This window comes from Acipenser ruthenus, chromosome 56, assembly GCF_902713425.1.
Source record: "Acipenser ruthenus chromosome 56, fAciRut3.2 maternal haplotype, whole genome shotgun sequence".
Lineage (NCBI taxonomy): Eukaryota > Metazoa > Chordata > Actinopteri > Acipenseriformes > Acipenseridae > Acipenser > Acipenser ruthenus.
Genome location: NC_081244.1, coordinates 6893671 through 6915559, shown reverse-complemented (window position 1 = coordinate 6915559; position 21889 = coordinate 6893671). Strand labels below are relative to the sequence as shown.

Sequence of the window (21889 nt, the reverse complement as noted above, 5' to 3'; positions counted from 1 at the left end):
TCCTCCCCCAGTGGCTTGTGGGAGTTGTAGTTTTATTTGTTCTTTTCCTTGCTGTGGCTATCCCCCCAATGGAAAAGGTGACCAACCAATGACTGATCTCTTCTTCTTGGGAGGGGGCGGTGCTTAAGCACCCCCCTAACCCAATCAACTGCTTGTTTTTTTTTTTCCTCAACAAAAAAAATATATATATATATATAAAATATTCAGTTTTACACAAAATAAATTGTAAAAACATTTGCCTGGTTAACATCCTGTTTTAACTTTTGTAGCAGAGACCAGAGGCAGGATATCTTGTAGTGGACAATCACACAATAAAGGGGTCTCGATACCAGGAGGTTCAAATCCCGGCTCAGCCACTGACTCCCTGTGTGCGTGCGTGCGTGCGTGTGTGACCCTGAGCAAGTCGCTTCACCTCCTTGTGCTCCGTCCTTCGGATGAGACGTAAAACCAATGTCTGCTACATGACGAATTAATAATAATAATAATAATAATAATAATAATAATAATAATAATAATAATATCTCTCTCTTTCTCGATGTGTGCAATTGCACCCTCTGGTGGTTGTAAATGGGAATTACAATATTCAGCCGCCGGTAGATTTTATTAAGATTGGATGGACAACTCATTAAAAACAGGATTGCACTTAATTTAGTCAACAAAATAGATCCCATAAACGATATTTATTCATTTTATTTTAAAATTACTTAAAAAACTTGCCTTATTAAAGCACTTATACTTGCTATTTGATTTAAGCACATACATACATACATATATACACACACACACACAACATCCTGCGCGCGTTTTTAATTATTAATTTTTTTTTGATAATTAGGAAACTAATTAATTAAAAGATAATGTCAATGAGACGTCAACGTCGCCCAGTAATTGAATGGTTTTATTTTTTGTTCCTATTCCAGGTGTGAGGCTTTTCTGAGCATGCTATATTTCTATATTGGAAGATAACATAGAAAAAAAAAACTGATCATTAAAAATCCCAGAATGAATTAAAATATATATATATATATATATATATATATATATATATATATATATATATATATAATGGGCAGGCGTTAATTTAAGCACCTTATTGTCACAGCTGATCCTGCGTGTCAATGTTATTGTAAAATACAGAGTTTACAGTGCAAATGAACCGCTGAGCTGCGTGCGCACTTTCTAACCTCTAAACCTGTTCCAAACGAAACGTCTGCTCCCAGTTCTGTACTGGTACCGGTATTGCGAGGCTCGGTGGGTCCAGTTCAAGTCCTGTGTGCGTGTGACCCTGAGCAATCACTTCACCTCCTTGTGCTCCTATTGGAAGCGACTCTGCAGCAGCAGCAGTTGATGATGATGATGCAGAGTTCACCCTCCAGGTCTCTGCAAATTAAAAGCGTCTGCTGAATGATTCTGAATCAATCATGATATTAATCCGGCTGTTGAAACAGGAATTAATGCGTTAAAATCGCAGCGCAGTAAAACGAGACTTTTGATTAAACTTTCGAGGATTGTGTTGGATAGGAAACGTTCGAGGCGCTGTAAAAAAAAGATGAGATCTGTTAATATTTTAACTGTTTCAGACAAGGGACAAACATTAGCTATACATATATATATATAATGTATCTTTCTGTTTGTTTTTCTGTGTTTTTTGAACCGGCGCTTCTGTCCCGTTTTTGCGGCGCTGTCAGAATCGTGTTTTGTTGTTTTTTTTTTGGGTTTTTTTGGGTTTTTTTTTCGCTTATGGTTTAATTATATATTTTTAAATGCGTTTAAAAGGTTGAGCGCGCGTGTCGAGAAACACGTTGAAACGTCACCACGTCGCACGTCACCACGTCCTCCCTTATTTCACGAAGATCTGATTTTTAAAAAATCGATCAATAAATAAATAAATAAATAAATAAACAACGAAATACATTTTTTTAAAAAAATTAAAAAGCGCCAGATTGTGTTTGTTTTTTTTTATTATTAATAACATTTATGTTTCTGGTTATGCGTTTTAATCTTGGTATTATTATTATTATTATTATTATTATTATTATTATTATTATTATTATTATTAACCTTGATTTTAAAAACTCAAACACACACACACACACACACAATAATTGAACGTACAGTTTTTCTTCACTGTTTCCTGATTTATATACATTTAAAATTAATAGAACGTAGTCTTTCTTCAATATTTCGCGATATAAACTTTCTTGTTTTGCATCTGTGTTGCTATGCGCTTTTTTTGCTTTCTCGTTTGCACTTTTGTGATAGAAAAATGTTTAACAGAAACGTTTATTAATTATTATGAATTATTATAACTAGTACATTTTTTTAAAAAAAAACGAACTAATAAATAAATGACTTATAATGAGTTTTGTTTGATGTATTTAACGCCCCCCCTCCCCTCCCCTCACCCCCCCGTGAATCCAACTTGTAATCTTCAGATTCGCTTTATAAATGTCGAAAATAGTCTAATAAATGTTTCTTAGTGAATTGCTAGAATAATAACGAAGGAAAAAAAAAAGTGATTGATTTAGAGTTTTATTCCTCGAATTCTTCTTATCCGAGTTTTTTTTTTTGGTCTGATTTTATATAGCGCGTAGATTTATTTCACAGGACAGGAGTTAATATATCCCGTATTCTGTTTGTAATCCGTTTTAAATGATATCTTCCCTCGTTATTTGCTGTCGGTGCCCCCCCCCCTGCCCCCCCCCCCCTCCAGCACACTCAAACACACACAACAGTTTTGCGTTTTAATGACGTTAAAGTTTCGACAGGAAACAACTTGGATTTTGGGTCATGAAGATCTCTCCCTAGGAGAAGCGGTCTGTATATTCCGTGGAAGAAGAAACATCCGGTTGTTTTGGGATTTTGTTTTCGTTTTTGTTTCTGTCGGATGATGATGATGATGATGATGATGATGATGAAGAGTTACTGTTGTTTCTGCTGTTGGAACGTGACTTACAGTGCTTAATAAAAATCTATTCTTTTAGTAAAAAAAAAAAAAAAAAAAAGTTTCTCTGTCTTTGTGTGTGTGTGTGTGTGGTTTATTTCATCCTCTCCTGCAGGGCTGGGAATCAGACTCCCGCTGCACAGCAGTGTGATCCGGTCCTGGTTTCACTGGGAGTTTAATAATCAGACACACCTGAGCTTGTTAGCTAGACACACTGGGGGCTGATCAAGCTGGTAGTAAAACCTGGACTGGATCACACTGCTGTGCAATAGTAGTCTGATTTTCAACCCTGGTTTGACGCTACAATATAATCCCTTCTTCATGGTGTCTGTGTTAGTTTACTACATTCTGAAGAGAGTTTAGTTTCATTAAAGCTGCAGACAGACAGACAGACAGACAGACAGACCCCCACAATCCTGTTCAGTTTGACGCTACAATATAATCCCTTCTTCTTGGGGTCTGTGTTAGTTTACTACATTCTGAAGAGAGTTTAGTTTCATTAAAGCTGCAGACAGACTGACAGACTGACAGACAGACAGACAGAGCCCCACAATCCTGTTCAGTTTGACGCTACAATATAATCCCTTCTTCTTGGGGTCTGTGTTAGTTTACTACATTCTGAAGAGAGTTTAGTTTCATTAAAGCTGCAGACAGACTGACAGACAGACAGACAGAGCCCCACAATCCTGTTCAGTTTGACGCTACAATATAATCCCTTCTTCGTGGTGTCTGTGTTAGTTTACTACATTCTGAAAAGAGTTTAGTTTCATTAAAGCTGCAGACAGACAGACAGACAGGCAGACAGACAGACAGACAGAGCCCCACAATCCTGTTCAGTTTGACGCTACAATATAATCCCTTCTTCATGGTGTCTGTGTTAGTTTACTACATTCTGAAGAGAGTTTAGTTTCATTAAAGCTGCAGACAGACAGACAGAGCCCCACAATCCTGTTCAGTTTGACGCTACAATATAATCCCTTCTTCTTGGGGTCTGTGTTAGTTTACTACATTCTGAAGAGAGTTTAGTTTCATTAAAGCTGCAGACACACAGACAGACAGACAGACAGACAGACAGAGCCCCACAATCCTGTTCAGTTTGACGCTACAATATAATCCCTTCTTCTTGGGGTCTGTGTTAGTTTACTACATTCTGAAAAGAGTTTAGTTTCATTAAAGCTGCAGACAGACACACAGACAGACAGACAGACAGACAGACAGAGCCCCACAATCCTGTTCAGTTTGACGCTACAATATAATCCCTTCTTCATGGTGTCTGTGTTAGTTTACTACATTCTGAAGAGAGTTTAGTTTCATTAAAGCTGCAGACAGACAGACAGACAGACAGACAGACAGACAGACAGACAGAGCCCCACAATCCTGTTCAGTTTGACGCTACAATATAATCCCTTCTTCATGGGGTCTGTGTTAGTTTACTACATTCTGAAGAGAGTTTAGTTTCATTAAAGCTGCAGACAGACAGACAGACAGACTGACAGACTGACAGACAGACAGACAGAGCCCCACAATCCTGTTCAGTTTGACGCTACAATATAATCCCTTCTTCTTGGTGTCTGTGTTAGTTTACTACATTCTGAAAAGAGTTTAGTTTCATTAAAGCTGCAGACAGACAGACAGACAGACAGACAGACAGACAGAGCCCCACAATCCTGTTCAGTTTGACGCTACAATATAATCCCTTCTTCTTGGTGTCTGTGTTAGTTTACTACATTCTGAAAAGAGTTTAGTTTCATTAAAGCTGCAGACACACAGACAGACAGACAGACAGACAGACAGAGCCCCACAATCCTGTTCAGTTTGACGCTACAATATAATCCCTTCTTCTTGGTGTCTGTGTTAGTTTACTACATTCTGAAAAGAGTTTAGTTTCATTAAAGCTGCAGACAGACAGGAAGACAGACAGACAGACAGACACACACACAGACACTACTGTACCGTTTACATGTCAAAATACAGAAAAAATCCTTTACACATTTCAACAACGTCACTGCAGTATATGCGCAATTAACGTTACATTTTACGGAAAGAACAAACAAAACCAAACTGTAGTTAACGCTTTGGAAAGTTTTATAGCTCTCTCCTGTCCTCTAGTGTCCAGCCTTTGTAATGGCAACGCTTACCCGATGTGGCCGCAGCTCCGATTTTACTGTGTGAAAGTGATGCCGCCTAGCGGATGAATTCCGTCACTACAGGTACCGTCCTGGAAATAAATCGAGTCCTGCATGTGTGTGTTTATATACATGTGTGTAGACATGTGTGTGTTTATATACATGTGTGTATATACATGTGTGTTTATATACGTGTGTGTGTTTATATACATGTGTGTTTATATACGTGTGTGTATATACTTGTGTGTGTGTATATACATGTGTGTGTTTATGTACATGTGTGTGTTTATAGCTCAAAGTGGCCAGTTACATGCGTTTCTCAAGGGAGCAGGTGTTTGAATCAAAAATCATTTGATGTAAAGTTGTTTCAGTCTCTCCAACATATTTTATTTCCTCACATTTTTCACAGGCTATTCCATAAACAACATTGAGAGAGAGAGAGAGAGAGAGAGAGAGAGAGAGAGAGAGAGAGAGAGAGAGAGAGAGAGAGATTTAAATGTTCATTGTAAAGATGGAATTTACCCATCATTGCTTTGGCAATACTTGTGAAAAATCAGTCATGCCAATAAAGCACTTGAAATTGAATTGAGAGAGAGAGAGAGAGAGTGTGTGTGTGTGTTAAGTATGAATTAATGAATTAAGCATATTAAAATATTAACCTCGACTTTACAAACGAAAGTTCATTATCGCGCATACTCTGTGACAGCCGGGCTAATAGAAAACAATAATAAAAAACACACACAATTAAAATTCAATTTCAGTGAATCGCTAAATCAGTAAGTGGCGATTAAACATGATAATTAATCATTAACGAGACTCAAATTAACGACGTTTCAATATCGAGGGGCAAAAAAATAAATAAATAAATAAATAAATAAAAATTTGGGGGGGGGTTTGTTGTTGTTGTTTTTTTATTCAACTTTTATTTTTTGGTCCAACTTTATTGACAGTCGCAAGGCGCACATTGTGACAGTCGGGGCTGAGCTGGTGAAATGGCGGCGCCGCGGCAGCGCGATCTCAGCTCTCTTTAAACTTGTATCTATTGTTAAAACAGCGGACCGATTGCCTCTGTAACCCCGGGACCCGCGCACCCGGGAACCCCTCGATCTCCTCATTCCGTATCTGGGGTTCAAATATTCGCGAGCGGGACGCTTCGGGTGTAAATTGCGTTTCTCCCGACCAGGCCTGAGCAAGCCCCCGGCGCAGGGTGAGGAGCGGCGCCGCTCTTGGAGACTCGGGGTCTGGCAGCGGTGCGGGAAGGGAGAGCCCGGCTTCACGAACAAAACCGGAGCGATTCTCCCGTGGAAAGCGGGTGAGGCGTTTTTGTTTATTAAAAAAATTTAGTTTTATTTGTTTTAAAAGGAGAAGGGTTTTGGGGATTAATTGTTTTGTTTATGTCATTTTTTTTTGCAAATTAAACGCAGGACAACGAAACAAATTCACCCGACAAAGAGCGACATTTAAAAACAGGTTTTTACAGCTTTAAAAAAACAAAAACAACTCCCAATACAAAGTGTTTCTGTTGAAATAATAATAATAATAATAATAATAATAATAATAATAATATTACTACACAGCGCTGTGTTGCCACCGCGGCTGCTTCTGTGAAAAAGACGCTTCTTTCAATTAAACCCTCCGTTCAAATTGTCTTTTTCTTCATTTAATTGCAATTATAATTATTAGTGATTCGTTATTAATAATTATTTGGGGTTTCGTGGTTCTCGTTTGAACAGCAAGCGACAGTGCGTATTAAATTCATTTATTAAATTAATTAGCAACTAGAACCGCCCACTAGTTAATTAAAACGTGAATTTATTTACACTTGTTTTGATCATAAGGAGATTTGCGGGTCTATAATATAATGTGTTTTTTTTTGTTTAATACAGACCGTCTTTAGAGCATTATAATACTGTAATTTTATTAAATAATTAACATTATTATTTTTGGAAGAAAAAAAAAAAGTTTTTTGTAATAAAATACATCTGACGTATTTTATTTTTTTAAAACTTAAAAACAAATATAATAACAATAATACACCGTGTTTGTTTGTTTTTTTTTTTAATTTAAAAAACATATATCATCTGTAATTTTTTTTGTGGGGTACAGATTTCGATTAAACTAATAATCTAATAATATTTGATACTCAGCTTTCTATCTCAAACCCTTTGCGGCAGATTTTGTGCTCGTTTTGTGCTCTGTCGAGGATCACAGTGGAAGGGTTTGTCGTCGGTTCCGAACCCGGGTTATAAACACGCCTGTACTTTCCTTGATCGAGCCCCGTCAGCGGGTCCGGTCCGGTCCGGTCCGGTCCGGTGAGATGGCCTCGGTCGCGGTGTACTGCCTCTGCCGGCTCCCCTACGACGTGACCCGCTTTATGATCGAGTGCGACATTTGTCAAGACTGGTTTCACGGGAGGTAAGAGTTTTAAATTATTATTATTATTATTATTATTATTATTATTATTATTATTATTGTTATTGTTGGTGTTATAATAATTATTATTATTATTGTTATTGATATTATTATTATTGTTGTTGTTGTTAATTTATTGTTTAGTTTTATTCTATTGATTTATTTAGTTTTATTTATGTATAGTTTCATTTTGGTGGGACGTTTTATTGGCGAATGTTCTTCGCGGAGCGTCGCTGTGCACTGTGAGCCCCTAGGCGGCGCTGTTGTATTGCGAGTGGAGACGCGTGTGTAAGGTGCGCTGCTGTGTCCCGAGTGGAGACGCGTGTGTAAGGCGCGCTGCTGTGTTGAGAGTGGAGACGCGTGTGTAAGGTGCGCTGCTGTGTCCCGAGTGGAGACGCGTGTGTAAGGCGCGCTGCTGTGTCCCGAGTGGAGACGCGTGTGTAAGGTGCGCTGCTGTGTCCCGAGTGGAGACGCGTGTGTAAGGTGCGCTGCTGTGTCCCGAGTGGAGACGCGTGTGTAAGGCGCGCTGCTGTGTTGAGAGTGGAGACGCGTGTGTAAGGTGTGCTGCTGTGTCCCGAGTGGAGACGCGTGTGTAAGGTGTGCTGCTGTGTCCCGAGTGGAGACGCGTGTGTAAGGTGCGCTGTTGTATTGCGAGTGGAGACGCGTGTGTAAGGTGCGCTGCTGTGTCCCGAGTGGAGACGCGTGTGTAAGGTGCGCTGCTGTGTCGAGAGTGGAGACGCGTGTGTAAGGTGCGCTGCTGTGTCCCGAGTGGAGACGCGTGTGTAAGGTGCGCTGCTGTGTCCCGAGTGGAGACGCGTGTGTAAGGTGCGCTGCTGTGTCCCGAGTGGAGACGCGTGTGTAAGGTGCGCTGCTGTGTCCCGAGTGGAGACGCGTGTGTAAGGCGCGCTGCTGTGTCCCGAGTGGAGACGCGTGTGTAAGGTGCGCTGCTGTGTCCCGAGTGGAGACGCGTGTGTAAGGTGCGCTGCTGTGTCCCGAGTGGAGACGCGTGTGTAAGGTGCGCTGCTGTGTCCCGAGTGGAGACGCGTGTGTAAGGTGCGCTGCTGTGTCCCGAGTGGAGACGCGTGTGTAAGGCGCGCTGCTGTGTCCCGAGTGGAGACGCGTGTGTAAGGTGCGCTGCTCTTTGTGTTGTAGCTGTGTGAGAGTGGAGGAGTCGAAGGCAGCAGAGATCGACCTGTATCACTGTCCAGACTGCCAGGTCACCCACGGACCCTCCGTCAGTGAGTATCCATCTGTCTATCTATCTATCTGTCTGTCTATCTGTAGCTCTATCTATCTATCTATCTATCTATCTATCTATCTATCTGTCTGTCTATCTGTAGCTCTATCTATCAATCTAACTATCTATCTATATCTGTATCTATCTATCTGTCTGTTTGTTTATCTCTCTGTCTGATTTAATAATTTCACAGTCACATATTAATATTTAATAATTCATTTTTTTTTATAATCAATGATGTGTCTCCTTCTAAAAACTTTTAACCTTACAAAAAAAACCAACTCTCTCCCTCCCCGCCCCCCGTCTCACAGTGAAGAAGCGACGAGGCTCTCACAAGCAGGAGGCTGTGGGATCCGGGTTCAAGGAGCCCCATCGCCCGGTTCAGACTGGCAGCCTCCAGTTCATCAAGGAGCTGCACACGCGAGTCTTCCCCAGGTACAGGCACCCAATCCCTCATTTCAGTCCCTGGTCTGAGTGCGTGTCTCTCTCTCTGTGTGCTGGCTCCTCTCTCCTATATTAATTCTACCCTCTCTCCTTTCTCCTCCTCTCCTCTCCTCTCCTCTCTTCTCTTCTCCTCTCCCCTCTCTCCCCTCTCTCCTCTCCCCTCTCTCCTCTCCTCTCTCCTCTCCCCTCTCTCTTCTCCTCTCCCTCTCTCTCCTCTCTCCTCTCCTCTCTCCTCTCTCCTCAGTGCTGACGAGGTGGTCTTGAAGCCCAGCGGCTCTCAGCTCACAGTAGAGTATTTGGAGGAGAACACGTTCAGTGTGCCCATCCTGGTCACCAAGAAGGAGGGGCTGGGCATGAGGCTGCCCCCCAGCAGCTTCTCCGTCAACGACGTGGAGGACCACATAGGTGAGAGAGACCCGGGTTCAACAACTCACTCCCGCCCTCCAGCCCCCCAGCATTAGATTCACTTTCATTATCCTGACCCTGAACTGAGAATTTATGAAGTTTCTTTCAGTGTTTCTATTGAAGACGCTGAGAAAGACTTCCAGTGGAAACTTTTGCCATTGAATTTATGAAGTTTATTTCAGTGTTTCTATTGAAGACGCTGAGAAAGACTTCCAGTGGAAACGCTTGCCATTGAATTTATGAAGTTTCTTTCAGTGTTTCTATTGAAGACGCTGAGAAAGACTTCTAGTGGAAACGTTTGCCATTGAATTTATGAAGTTTCTTTCAGTGTTTCTGTTGAAGACGCTGAGAAAGACTTCTAGTGGAAACGTTTGCCGTTGAATTTATGAAGTTTCTTTCAGTGTTTCTATTGAAGACGCTGAGACAGACTCATTCGTGTTCTGCATGTTCTTGATGATGTTGTTACTGTGTTCTTGGCATGTTCTTGATGTCGTTCTTGTCGTGTTCTCGTGTGAAGGGGCTGATAAGGAGATCGATGTGATTGATGTGAGCCGTCAGGCCGACTGCAAGATGAAGCTGGGAGACTTTGTGCGCTATTACAACAGCCCAGAGCGAGACAAGGTGCTGAATGTCATCAGCCTGGAGTTCTCAGAAACCAGGTACGCACCCGCTGACCAGCACACACCGGTACAGACCACCGCTGACCAGTACGGACCACTGTAGACCAGTATGGACCAGTACAGACCACTGTAGACCAGCACACACCGGTTCAGACCACCGCTGACCAGCACACACTGGTACAGACCACCGCTGACCAGCACACACCAGTACAGACCACTGTAGACCAGTATGGACCACTGTAGACCAGTATGGACCACTGTAGACCAGTATGGACCACTGTAGACCAGTACAGACCACTGTAGACGAGTATAGACCACTGTAGACCGGTATGGACCAGTACACACCACTGTAGACTAGTATGGACCAGTACAGACCAGTATGGACCAGTACAAACCAGTACAAACCACTGTAGACCCTTATGGACCAGTACAAACCCCTGTAGACCCTTATGGACCAATACAAACCACTGTAGACCAGTATGGACCAGTACAGACCACTGTAGACCAGTATGGACCAGTACAGACCACTGTAGACCAGTATGGACCAGTACAAACCACTGTAGACCAGTATGGACCAGTACAAACCATTATGACAAAGTGTTTTGGTTCATTAGTAACACCGTTCATCACTGATTTGATTCATTTAAATAAAAATCCCAATATTGGTATATTGATGTATTGATATATTGATTATTCCTGAACCCCCCCCTTTCCCCTCCAGACTGTCGAACCTGATTGAGACCCCCAAGATCGTGCGCAAGCTGTCCTGGGTGGAGAACCTGTGGCCGGAGGAGGCAGTGTTCGAGCGTCCCAACGTGCAGAAGTACTGTCTGATGGGAGTGAAGGACAGCTACACCGACTTCCACATCGACTTCGGGGGCACCTCTGTCTGGTACCACGTGCTCCGGGTAAGGGAGTGGGGAGTGGGGAGTGGGGAGTGGGGAGTGGGGAGTGGGGGGGCGGGGGGGGTCCTGGTTTTCAGTCTCCAGTTCCATTTTATAATCAGTCTCCAATTCCCATATCTTTTTTTTTTTTTTTTCAAACTCCAACACATCGTTGATCGAAATTTGCGATCAGCAGGAGGCTGCTTGAAATGAAAGCAGTTGAACAATCATGAGAATTATTATGTCTCTCAAATATCAATTGCTCTCTCTCACCTCATCTTTCTTTCCTCTCCTCTCATCTCTCCCCTCTCCATCCTCTCCCTATTATCCCTATCACCCCTCATCTCTCCCCCTCCCCTCTCCCCCTCCCCTCTCCTCTCCTCTCTCCCCTCCATCCTCTCCCCCTCCCCTCTGTCCTCTCCCACTCCCCCTCTCTCCTCTCTGCTCTCTCCTCCTCTCCCCTCTCCATCCTCTCCCTATTATCCCTACCCCCCTCCCTCATCTCTCTCCCACTCTCCCCTCTCTCCTCTCTGCTCTCTCCTCCTCTCCCCTCTCCATCCTCTCCCTATTATCCCTACCCCCCTCCCTCATCTCTCTCCCACTCTCCCCTCTCTCCTCTCTGCTCTCTCCTCCTCTCCCCTCTCCATCCTCTCCCTATTATCCCTACCCCCCTCCCCTCTCCTCTCCTCCCCTGCCCCCTCTCCCCCTCTCTCCCACCTCTCTCCTCGCCACTCCCCCGCAGGGTGAGAAGATTTTCTACCTGATTCGTCCGAGCCCCGCTAACCTGACCTTGTTTGAGAGGTGGAGCTCCTCGTCCAATCAGAACGAGATGTTCTTTGGGGACCAGGTGGATACATGCTACAGGTGTTCAGTGAAGCAAGGCCACACCCTCTTCATACCCACAGGTACGGCTCCCGCTGTCCCGCGATGGTGATGAACGATCTCTGACTCGCATCCGTCATCGCTGTCAGGCATCAATTCACTAAACAAAATCAAAATGACGAGACGCAGAGAACCCTAAATCACACTCGGCAGAGGCATCCCTGTACCGTACCTAATGTTAGCCCTGTGGTTTTTGTTTTTGTTATTTGGGGGGGGGGTTTTGACATAAAGCGAGACAAGTGGGGAAAAAATCATTGGAAATAAAACCAGAAATCTGTGTCTAATCATGTTTGTATATAGGACAAAACGTGGGCTCTGCTGGATATCATTATTGTTATTATTATTATTATTATTATTATTATTATTATTATTATTATTATTATTCCCATTTCCATTCCCTCTCTCCCCTCTCCCTCCCTCTCTCCCTCTCATTATTATTATTATTATTATTATTATTATTATTATTATTATTCCCATTTCCATTCCCTCTCTCCCCTCTCCCTCCCTCCCTCTCTCCCTCTCATTATTATTATTATTATTATTATTATTATTATTATTATGATTATTATTCCCATTCCCTCTCTCTCCCCTCTCCCTCCCTCTCTCCCTCTCATTATTATTATTATTATTATTATTATTATTATTATTATTATTATTATTATTATTATTTCCTCCTCCAGGATGGATTCACTCTGTTTTGACTCCAGTCGACTGTCTTGCCTTTGGGGGAAATTTTCTCCACAGCCTGAACATTGAAATGCAGCTCAGGTGAGAGACACACATTATTATTATTATTATTATTATTATTATTATTATGACTAATGAGTCATTTAACAGACGCTTTTATCCAAAGCGACTTACAGAGACTAGGGGGGTGAACTCTGCATCATCAACAACTGCTGCTGCTGCAGAGTCACTTCCAATAGGAGCTTGTTTGTTTGACGTCTCGTCCGAAGGACGGAGCACAAGGAGGTGAAGTGACTCGCTCAGGGTCACACACACACACACGCGCACACAGGGAATCACTGGCTGAGCTGGGATTTGAACCCCTTTCTGTAACCTCTGGACCCCCGAGCCTCTCTCAGTGTGAGACGCGCTGCACTGTCATGTGTTGCCTCTCTGTGTTTTACAGGAAGGCTTGGGTCTCTTGTGCTCCCAGTCGCACCTCGAGATCAGAGGAAGCTCAGCTTTTCAGTAGTTCCTAGAAGTCACCCAAGTCTTAATATCCGCTTCCCTGCCTTTGGAACTCCCTCCCAAATCCCGAGTCTGAAATCGCATGGGGTCGGATAATGTGGGAAAATGTTCAGCGTTTGCGTTCCTACTCAATCAATTGCAAAAGACGGGTTTTCCTGTGCGTGAAACGCAGTAGTACATCAGCATTGAAGGTCTCTCTCTCTCTCTCTCCTCTCTCTCTCTCTCTCTCTCTCTCTCTCCCCCCCTCTCTCTCTCCCCCTCCCTCTCTCTCCCTCCCTCTCGCAGGGCCTATGAGATTGAGAAGCGGTTAAGCACAGCTGATCTGTTCAGGTTTCCAAACTTCGAGACTGTGTGCTGGTACGTAGGAAAACACCTGCTGGACACATTCAGAGGTGAGTCACAGACTGCACTGAGGGGAGCGCTGAACCCCAGAACAGACTGCACTGAGGGGAGCTCTGAACCCCAGAACAGACTGCACTGAGGGGAGCTCTGAACCCCAGAACAGACTGCACTGAGGGGAGCTCTGAACCCCAGAACAGACTGCACTGAGGGGAGCTCTGAACCCCAGAACAGACTGCACTGAGGGGAGCGCTGAACCCCAGAACAGACTGCACTGAGGGGAGCTCTGAACCCCAGAACAGACTGCACTGAGGGGAGCTCTGAACCCCAGAACAGACTGCACTGAGGGGAGCTCTGAACCCCAGAACAGACTGCACTGAGAGGAGCTCTGAACCCCAGAACAGACTGCACTGAGGGGAGCTCTGAACCCCAGAACAGACTGCACTGAGGGGAGCTCTGAACCCCAGAACAGACTGCACTGAGGGGAGCTCTGAACCCCAGAACAGACTGCACTGAGGGGAGCTCTGAACCCCAGAACAGACTGCACTAAGGGGAGCTCTGAACCCCAGAACAGACTGCACTGAGAGGAGCTCTGAACCCCAGAACAGACTGCACTGAGGGGAGCTCTGAACCCCAGAACAGACTGCACTGAGAGGAGCTCTGAACCCCAGAACAGACTGCACTGAGGGGAGCTCTGAACCCCAGAACAGACTGCACTGAGGGGAGCTCTGAACCCCAGAACAGACTGCACTGAGGGGAGCTCTGAACCCCAGAACAGACTGCACTGAGGGGAGCTCTGAACCCCAGAACAGACTGTACTGAGGGAAGCTCTGAACCCCAGAACAGACTGCGCTGAGGGGAGCTCTGAACCCCAGAACAGACTGCACTGAGGGGAGCTCTGAACCCCAGGACCGATTGCAGCAGCAGTAAACAAACTAACAGTGTGTTCTTGCTTGACTGTATTTGCATTGAGCTATGGAGTGCCAGTGTTGCTCCTTGCTAAACCCTGGCATCTTTTTTTCTTTCTCCTCTCTCTCTCCCCCCTCTCCCCCCCCCCCCTCGCTCTCTCTCAGGGCTGCGTGAGAATCGGAGACACCCAGCTGCCTATCTGGTCCACGGAGCCAAAGCCCTGAACAATGCGTTCTGTGTCTGGACACGCAGAGAGGCCCTGGCAGAGCACGAGGAGGAGATCCCCGAGACCATTAAAACACAGCAACTGGTGAAGGACCTGGCCAAGGAAATCCAGCTGGTGGAGGTGAGAGAGACTGGGGCAGGGTGTGTGTGTGTGTGTGTGTGTGTGTGTGTGTGTGTGTGTGTGTGTGTGTGTGTGTGTGTGTCCGTCTGTGTGTCTGTCTGTGAGTCTCTTCTGTGTGGGTGTCTGTCTTTCTCTGTCAGTCTGTCTGTCTATCTCTCTGTGGTTGACTTCGCATATAAACTTTATGCCTTTACCTGTCTCTCCCTCCTCCTCTCCTCCTCCTCCTCCTCTCCCTCTCCCTCTCTCTCCTCCTCCTCTTCCTCCCATCTCATTTGCTGATGCTGTGGCAGGATATCTTTCAACAGAACCTGGGCAAGACCGGGGCTCCCTTCGGAGCGCTGCGTGGCCCTCAGCCCAGCCAGGCGAGCCCCAGCAGCTCCTCTGGGAGGCCCCCGGGGAGGAGGAGGGGCTCCAAGGCCAAGGAGAGCCCCGCTGCCCCCACTAACCCCTCCGCAGTCACCCCTGGGAAGAAAAGGGGGCGTAAGAGCAAGGAGAGTCTGGCAGCAGCAGCAGCAGCAGCAGCAGCGCAGACAGCCAAGACACCAGGGGGCGCTGCAGAGCTGGACCTGCTGGAGATTCACACCAAACACACGCTCAAGAAGTTCCAGGGAAGCAAACAGCCATGCAAAGCCAAGGTGAGGGAGGTGGGGCTGGGGGCGACAGGGCTGGATCTCCTGGGGGGGGGGGGCTCCCCTGGTAACGGCACGACCGCGTGGTTTGCAGGGGGAGACGTACAGTCAGGGGAGCGCAGGGTCCTGGCTGAGTGACATCGCCGTGCCTTCACTGGGGATTTCACAGGGAGCATTGCCTCTTGGGAGGCAAAACCTAGAATTTTAGGATTGAGACATAATTAGTACAAAAATAAATTTAAAAAAAAAATGATATCTGTACATGAACATATATCACGCCAAAGAAAGTCTAGCGGAAGCCATGATAGTAGTACAGTAGCATTTCATGTTAGATTTCCAAATGTCACATTTTTCAAGTTTTGTCAGTAAATGGAAAAACTCCAAAGCTGTGTGGAATTCAATATGTTAACAAGGGAACATTATTCAGCAGCTTTCATTGGACTCTATGAAGCTGAGGGAGTTCATTCTATATAGAGGGGGTGTAATTCAATATGTTAACAAGGGAACATTATTCAGCAGCTTTCATTGGACTCTGTGAAGCTGAGGGAGTTCATTCTATATAGAGGGGGTGGAATTCAATATGTTAACAAGGGAACATTATTCAGCAGCTTTCATTGGACTCTATGAAGCTGAGGGAGTTCATTCTATATAGAGGGTGTGTAATTCAATATGTTAACAAGGGAACATTATTCAGCAGCTTTCATTGGACTCTATGAAGCTGAGGGAGTTCATTCTATATAGAGGGTGTGTGATTCAATATGTTAACAAGGGAACATTATTCAGCAGCTTTCATTGGACTCTATGAAGCTGAGGGAGTTCATTCTATATAGAGGGTGTGGAATTCAATATGTTAACAAGGGAACATTATTCAGCAGCTTTCGTTCGGCTTTATGAATCAAAATAAGTTAATTGTTTAGTGTGATGCAAAACTTTTGGCCAGAGCTGTACGTGTATGTATAAAAAAAGTATTAAAAATTAGTATTAACCCAGCCGTCTGCTTTCCTCTCTCTCGCTCTCTGCCCCCCCCCCCCCCCCCCCCCGTCTGTCCTCAGTTTGATCTGCCGGCCTCGTGTCTGGGTGAGCTGGAGGGCGAAATCGACGAGAGCAAACTGCAACTCATACTGACCAACGGGAAAATACTGAGGTGAGCGAACTGACCAGTGGCTGTGTCCACTGTGTCCATCAGGGCTGCTGAGAGTCAAGCAGACCAGCGTTTGGGCTCCAGTGCCTTCATCAGTGTGATTGAAACTAGAAGAGACCGAGTCAAGCAGACCAGCGTTTGGGCTCCAGTGCCTTCATCAGTGTGATTGAAACTAGAAGAGACCGAGTCAAGCAGACCAGCGTTTGGGCTCCAGTGCCTTCATCAGTGTTATTGAAACTAGAAGAGACCGAGTCAAGCAGACCAGCGTTTGGGCTCCAGTGCCTTCCTCAGTGTGATTGAAACTAGAAGAGACCGAGTCAAGCAGACCAGCGTTTGGGCTCCAGTGCCTTCATCAGTGTGATTGAAACTAGAAGAGACCGAGTCAAGCAGACCAGCGTTTGGGCTCCAGTGCCTTCATCAGTGTGATTGAAACTAGAAGAGACCGAGTCAAGCAGACCAGCGTTTGGGCTCCAGTGCCTTCATCAGTGTGATTGAAACTAGAAGAGACCGAGTCAAGCAGACCAGCGTTTGGGCTCCAGTGCCTTCATCAGTGTGATTGAAACTAGAAGAGACCGAGTCAAGCAGACCAGCGTTTGGGCTCCAGTGCCTTCATCAGTGTTATTGAAACTAGAAGAGACCGAGTCAAGCAGACCAGCGTTTGGGCTCCAGTGCCTTCATCAGTGTGATTGAAACTAGAAAAGACTGAGTCAAGCAGACCAGCATTTGGGCTCTAGTGCCTTCATCAGTGTTACTGAAACTAGAAGAGACCGAGTCAAGCAGACCAGCGTTTGGGCTCCAGTGCCTTCATCAGTGTGATTGAAACTAGAAGAGACCGAGTCAAGCAGACCAGCGTTTGGGCTCCATTGCCTTCCTCAGTGTGATTGAGGGAGAGCGCTGGTCTCTTGTAGTTTCAGTCACGCTGATGAAGGCTGCAGCTCGCGTCTCTGTGTTGAGTGTTTGCAGTCCTGTCTTGTTTTTCGGTTGCAGTAAGAAGGGGGTGAAGTCGACGTCGGGCTCCGCCCGTTTCCAGCCCCTGCTGGGACCCCTGGAGGGGGTCGGGGGGGTGCGGGGCAGCTTTGAGTACGACTCGGAGGAGGACCTGCAGATCGACGAGACCCCCAAGAGAAAGAGGAGACCCGCGCTGAGCAAGAAGAAACTGGCAGGTGAGCCGCCGAGACAGACTGAGAGAGGGACTGAGACAGACTGAGAACCGCTGAGACAGACTGAGAGACTGATTGAGACAGACTGAGAACCGCTGAGACAGACTGAGAGATGCTGAGACGGACTGAGAGACAGACTGAGAGACGGACTGAGAGATGCTGAGACAGACTGAGAGATGGATTGAGACAGACTGAGACAGACTGAGAGATGGATTGAGACAGACTGAGAGATGCTGAGACAGACTGAGAGACTGATTGAGACAGACTGAGACAGACTGAGAGATGCTGAGACAGACTGAGAGACGGAATGAGAGACATTGAGACTGAGACTTCTCTTTGTAGCACAGTGGAAATTTGGTCCCAGTGACACTGAGACACTTACAGACATACACACACACAGAGACATACACGCACACAGAGACATACACGCACACAGAGACATACACGCACACAGAGACATACACACACACAGAGACATACACACACACAGAGACATACACACACACACTGATACACACACACACTGATATATACACACTGATACACACACACACACACTGATACACACACACTGATATATACACACTGATACACACACACTGATACACACACACACACACACTGATACACACACAGAGACATACACACACAGAGACATGCACCTGCATTATTAATTAGTCATTTAGCAGGCACACACAGAGAGACAGACACTGACACATACCCTGAGACAGATGCACAGACTGATACACTCACACTGATACACACACACAGAGACATACACACACACACACACACTGATACACACACACACAGAGACATACACACACACTGATACACTCACACCACAGTGACGCACACACACACACGTTATTAATGTCATTTAGCAGACACACACCCTGAGACACTGAGACAGACACAGTGGCATTGTTCAGGTCTATTTTAGAGCGATTGAATCGTGTGTAACCTTGGCGTCGCCCCCTGCAGGCCTGCCCAGGAAGCTACCGAGAGCCAAGCCCTGCTCAGACCCCAATAAAATCAGGGAGCCGGGAGAGGTGGAGTTCGACATTGAGGTGAGTCTGTGAGCTACAGATCTCTATACACACAGGGATGGGAATCAGACTCCTGTTGCACAGCAGTGTCACCCAGTCCAGGTTTTACTACCAGCTTGATCAGCCCCCCGTGTGTTTAGCTAACAAGCTCAGGTGTGTCTGATCATTAAACTCTCAGTGAAACCATGCTTCCCTGATGTGTATATGTGTTTAATACAGCAGACCCGTCGCAGTGCTGTGTGTAATGTATATAGACCCCCCCTCTCTCTCTGTTCCTCTCCCCCAGGAGGATTACACCACTGATGAGGACCCCCCCACAATGCATGATGGGAAGCAGGGGGGTGCGGGGGGGATCCTGGACCTGCTCAAAGCCAGCAAGCAAGTGGGGGGGCTGGACCCTGCAGCACTGAGGTATACACACCAATACACACACACACACCGAGACACACACAAACACACTGACACACCAATACACACACACACACCGAGACACACACAAACACACTGACACACCGATACACACACACACACACCGATACACACACACACACACACCGATACAAACACACCGATACACACACACACACACACACACCGAGACACACACAAACACACAAACACACTGACACACTGAGATACACACACTGACACACTGAGACACACACTGAGATACAAACTGAGACGCACACTGACACACACACACACACACACACACTGAGATAAACACACTGAGACACACACACACACACTGAGACACACAAACACACTGAGACACACACAGACACTGAGACACACAAACACTGAGACACAAACAGACACTGAGACACACACACACACTGAGACACACACTCACTGAGACACACAAACACACTGACACACTGAGACACACACACACTGAGATACAAACAGTGACACTGAGACACACAGTGACACTGAGACACACACACACTGTGACACTGAGACATACAGTGACACTGAGACACACAAACACAGTGACACTGAGACACACACTGACACTGAGCCAAACACACTGACACTGAGACACAAAAACACAGTGACACTGAGACACACACACTGACCCTGAGACACACAAACACAGTGAGTCTCTCTCTCTCTCTCTCTCTGTCTCCTCTCTCTGTCTCTCTCTCTCTCTCTCACTCTCTCTCTCTCTCTCTCTCCTCTCCTCTCTGCAGCGAGGACGCTCCAGCCTCTCCCAGCACTCAGGAAGCAATCCAGGGCATGCTGTCCATGGCCAACCTCCAATCATCTTCCTCCTCGGGGGCGGGGGGAGCAGGAGGAGGCGGGGCCTCCTGGTGGGGAGGCGGGGCCGAGCGAGGAGGGGGCGGAGCCTCCTCACAATCTGGGAAGGCGGGGCTTGTGGTGCAGAGGCCGGGGAAGCGGCCAGTCAGACGGCCCGCTCGCAGGGACAGCGATGCTGGGGAGGAGAGTGTGGACGAGCAGGAGACTCTGGGGACCTGTTTCAAGGACTCGGAGTACAGTAAGGCAGCTCTCTGTAGTGTTGGGGTGCACGGCTGTGTTCTGTGATTCTGAGCTCTGAGGCTCCAAGTGGCATTTCGATGCTTCCAGTGTTTTAGATCGGATTACTTCACCTGGTAGGCTAGTCCGTGCATTTGTAACACTCTCTCTCTCTCTCTCTCTCTCTCTCTCTCTCTCTCTCTCTCTCTCTCTCTCTCTCTCTCCTCTCCCTCCCCCCTCTTATCTCTCTTCTCTCTCCTCTCCCCTCTCTGTCTCATCTCTCTCCTCTCCTCTCCCCTCCTCTCCTCTCCTCCTCTTCTCTCCCTCCCCCCCTCTCTCTCTCCTCCTCTCTTCTCTCCCTCCCCCCTCTCTCTCTCCTCCTCTTCTCTCTCCTCTCCTCTCTCCTCCTCTCCTCTCCTCCTCTTCTCTCCCCTCCCCCCTCTCTCTCCTCCTCTCTTCTCTCCCCTCCCCCTCTCTCCTCCCCTCCCCCTCTCTCCTCCCCTCCTCTCCCCCTCTCTCCTCCCCCTCTCTCCTCCTCTCTTCTCTCCCCTCCCCCTCTCTCCTCCTCTCCTCTCTTCTTCCCCTCTCCTCTCCTCTCCCTCCTCTTCTCTCCCCTCCCCCCCTCTCTCCCTCTTCTCCTCTCTCCTCTCCCCTCCTCTCCTCCTCTCCCCTCTCTCCTCCCCTCCTCTCCCCTCTCTCCTCCCTCCTCTCCCCCTCTCTCCTCCCTCCTCTCCTCCTCTTTTCTCTCCTCTCCCCCTCTCTCCTCCCCTCCTCTCCTCCTCTCTTCTCTCCCCCTCCCCCTCTCTCCCTCTTCTCCTCTCTCCTCTCCCCTCCTCTCCTCCTCTCCCCTCTCTCCTCCCCTCCTCTCCTCCTCTCTCCTCCCCTCCCCTCCTCTCTCTCTCTCTCTCACACACCTTCCTGTTCTTCTCTCCTGTGCTGCATTTGAAGTCTCGGGTTAACTTTGATCTCCTTTGTTTTTTTTTTTCTGATTTCAAAGGCTTTGCTCCAGTCCCTTGTAAACGTGTTTGTTTTCCCCCTCGTAGCTCATGCCATCCCTCTCTCCTCCCCTCTCTCCAGTCTACCCCTCTCTCGAGTCGGACGAGGACGACCCAGCCCTCAAATCGAAAAGCAGGAAGAAGAAGAAGAACTCGGACGACGCCCCCTGGAGCCCCAAAGGTCATTTCCTGTTTTGGTTTTTTTTTTTTTTTTTGGAATGTTTCTTTGATTACTGATGTTAAATAAAAGATTGAAATTATCTGTTTATAAATTTTGTTTTAATTGTCTATGTCTAAAATTCTAGGTGATGCTAAACTTTTGAAATAGTTTACAGAAGGGTGGATGTACTGATTTTGAAAATAATTCATGTATTTAATCATGTATTCATTTATTTTCTCTCTCTCTCTCTCTCTCTCTCTTTCTCTCTCTCTCTCCTCAGCCCGCGTCATCCCACGCTCCCCAAACAGAACCGCCCCGTTCGGGAGGGTGCGAGGGTCGCCTCTATCGAAACAGGACTGGCTGCAGCCGCTGCCAAACTGGCACAGCAGGTACTGAACTGGGAGGGAGTGGGAGGGAGTGGGAGGGAGTGGGAGGAGGGTGAGAGGGTGTTGCCAGTGTATAATACAGTACAATGGCCTCATCTATGCTGAAGCTCATATTAAAATTCTGGTACGGTACAAAAGACTCCCTTGTTTT

The 21889-nt window shown here is 46.5% G+C and overlaps 1 protein-coding gene across 4 annotated transcripts; it reads left to right on the top strand.

Moving 5' to 3' along the window:
- The first annotated feature begins 6015 nt into the window (after positions 1-6015).
- phf8 (PHD finger protein 8) lies at positions 6016-21754 on the top strand. 4 transcript variants are annotated; one of them, XM_059017320.1, is made up of 19 exons: positions 6016-6105; positions 7355-7485; positions 8635-8720; positions 9031-9154; positions 9408-9568; positions 10086-10227; positions 10910-11096; positions 11815-11977; positions 12635-12722; positions 13434-13540; positions 14561-14742; positions 15033-15377; positions 16424-16515; positions 17500-17675; positions 18657-18742; positions 19008-19132; positions 19915-20219; positions 21275-21373; positions 21633-21754. In XM_059017320.1, the coding sequence occupies exons 2-19, from the start codon at positions 7388-7390 to the stop codon at positions 21746-21748; spliced, it is 2682 nt and encodes an 893-aa protein (XP_058873303.1). In that variant the 5' UTR covers positions 6016-6105; positions 7355-7387; the 3' UTR covers positions 21749-21754. The 4 variants fall into 4 exon arrangements, with proteins under 4 accessions (XP_058873303.1, XP_058873304.1, XP_034774581.2 ...); XM_059017321.1 differs by having other exon boundaries at positions 6018-6382; positions 7245-7485; positions 15048-15377; XM_034918690.2 differs by having other exon boundaries at positions 6019-6382; positions 7245-7485.
- Positions 21755-21889: the final 135 nt, after the last annotated feature.

Bases quoted from the DNA above. Each gene is read 5' to 3' on its own strand.
- phf8 (XM_059017320.1), top strand. From the start codon at position 7,388: ATGGCCTCGGTCGCGGTGTACTGCCTCTGCCGGCTCCCCTACGACGTG. The intron at 8,721-9,030 runs GTGAGTATCCAT...CCCGTCTCACAG, and splicing joins CACCCACGGACCCTCCGTCA to TGAAGAAGCGACGAGGCTCT. The intron at 21,374-21,632 runs GTCATTTCCTGT...CTCTCTCCTCAG, and splicing joins CGCCCCCTGGAGCCCCAAAG to CCCGCGTCATCCCACGCTCC.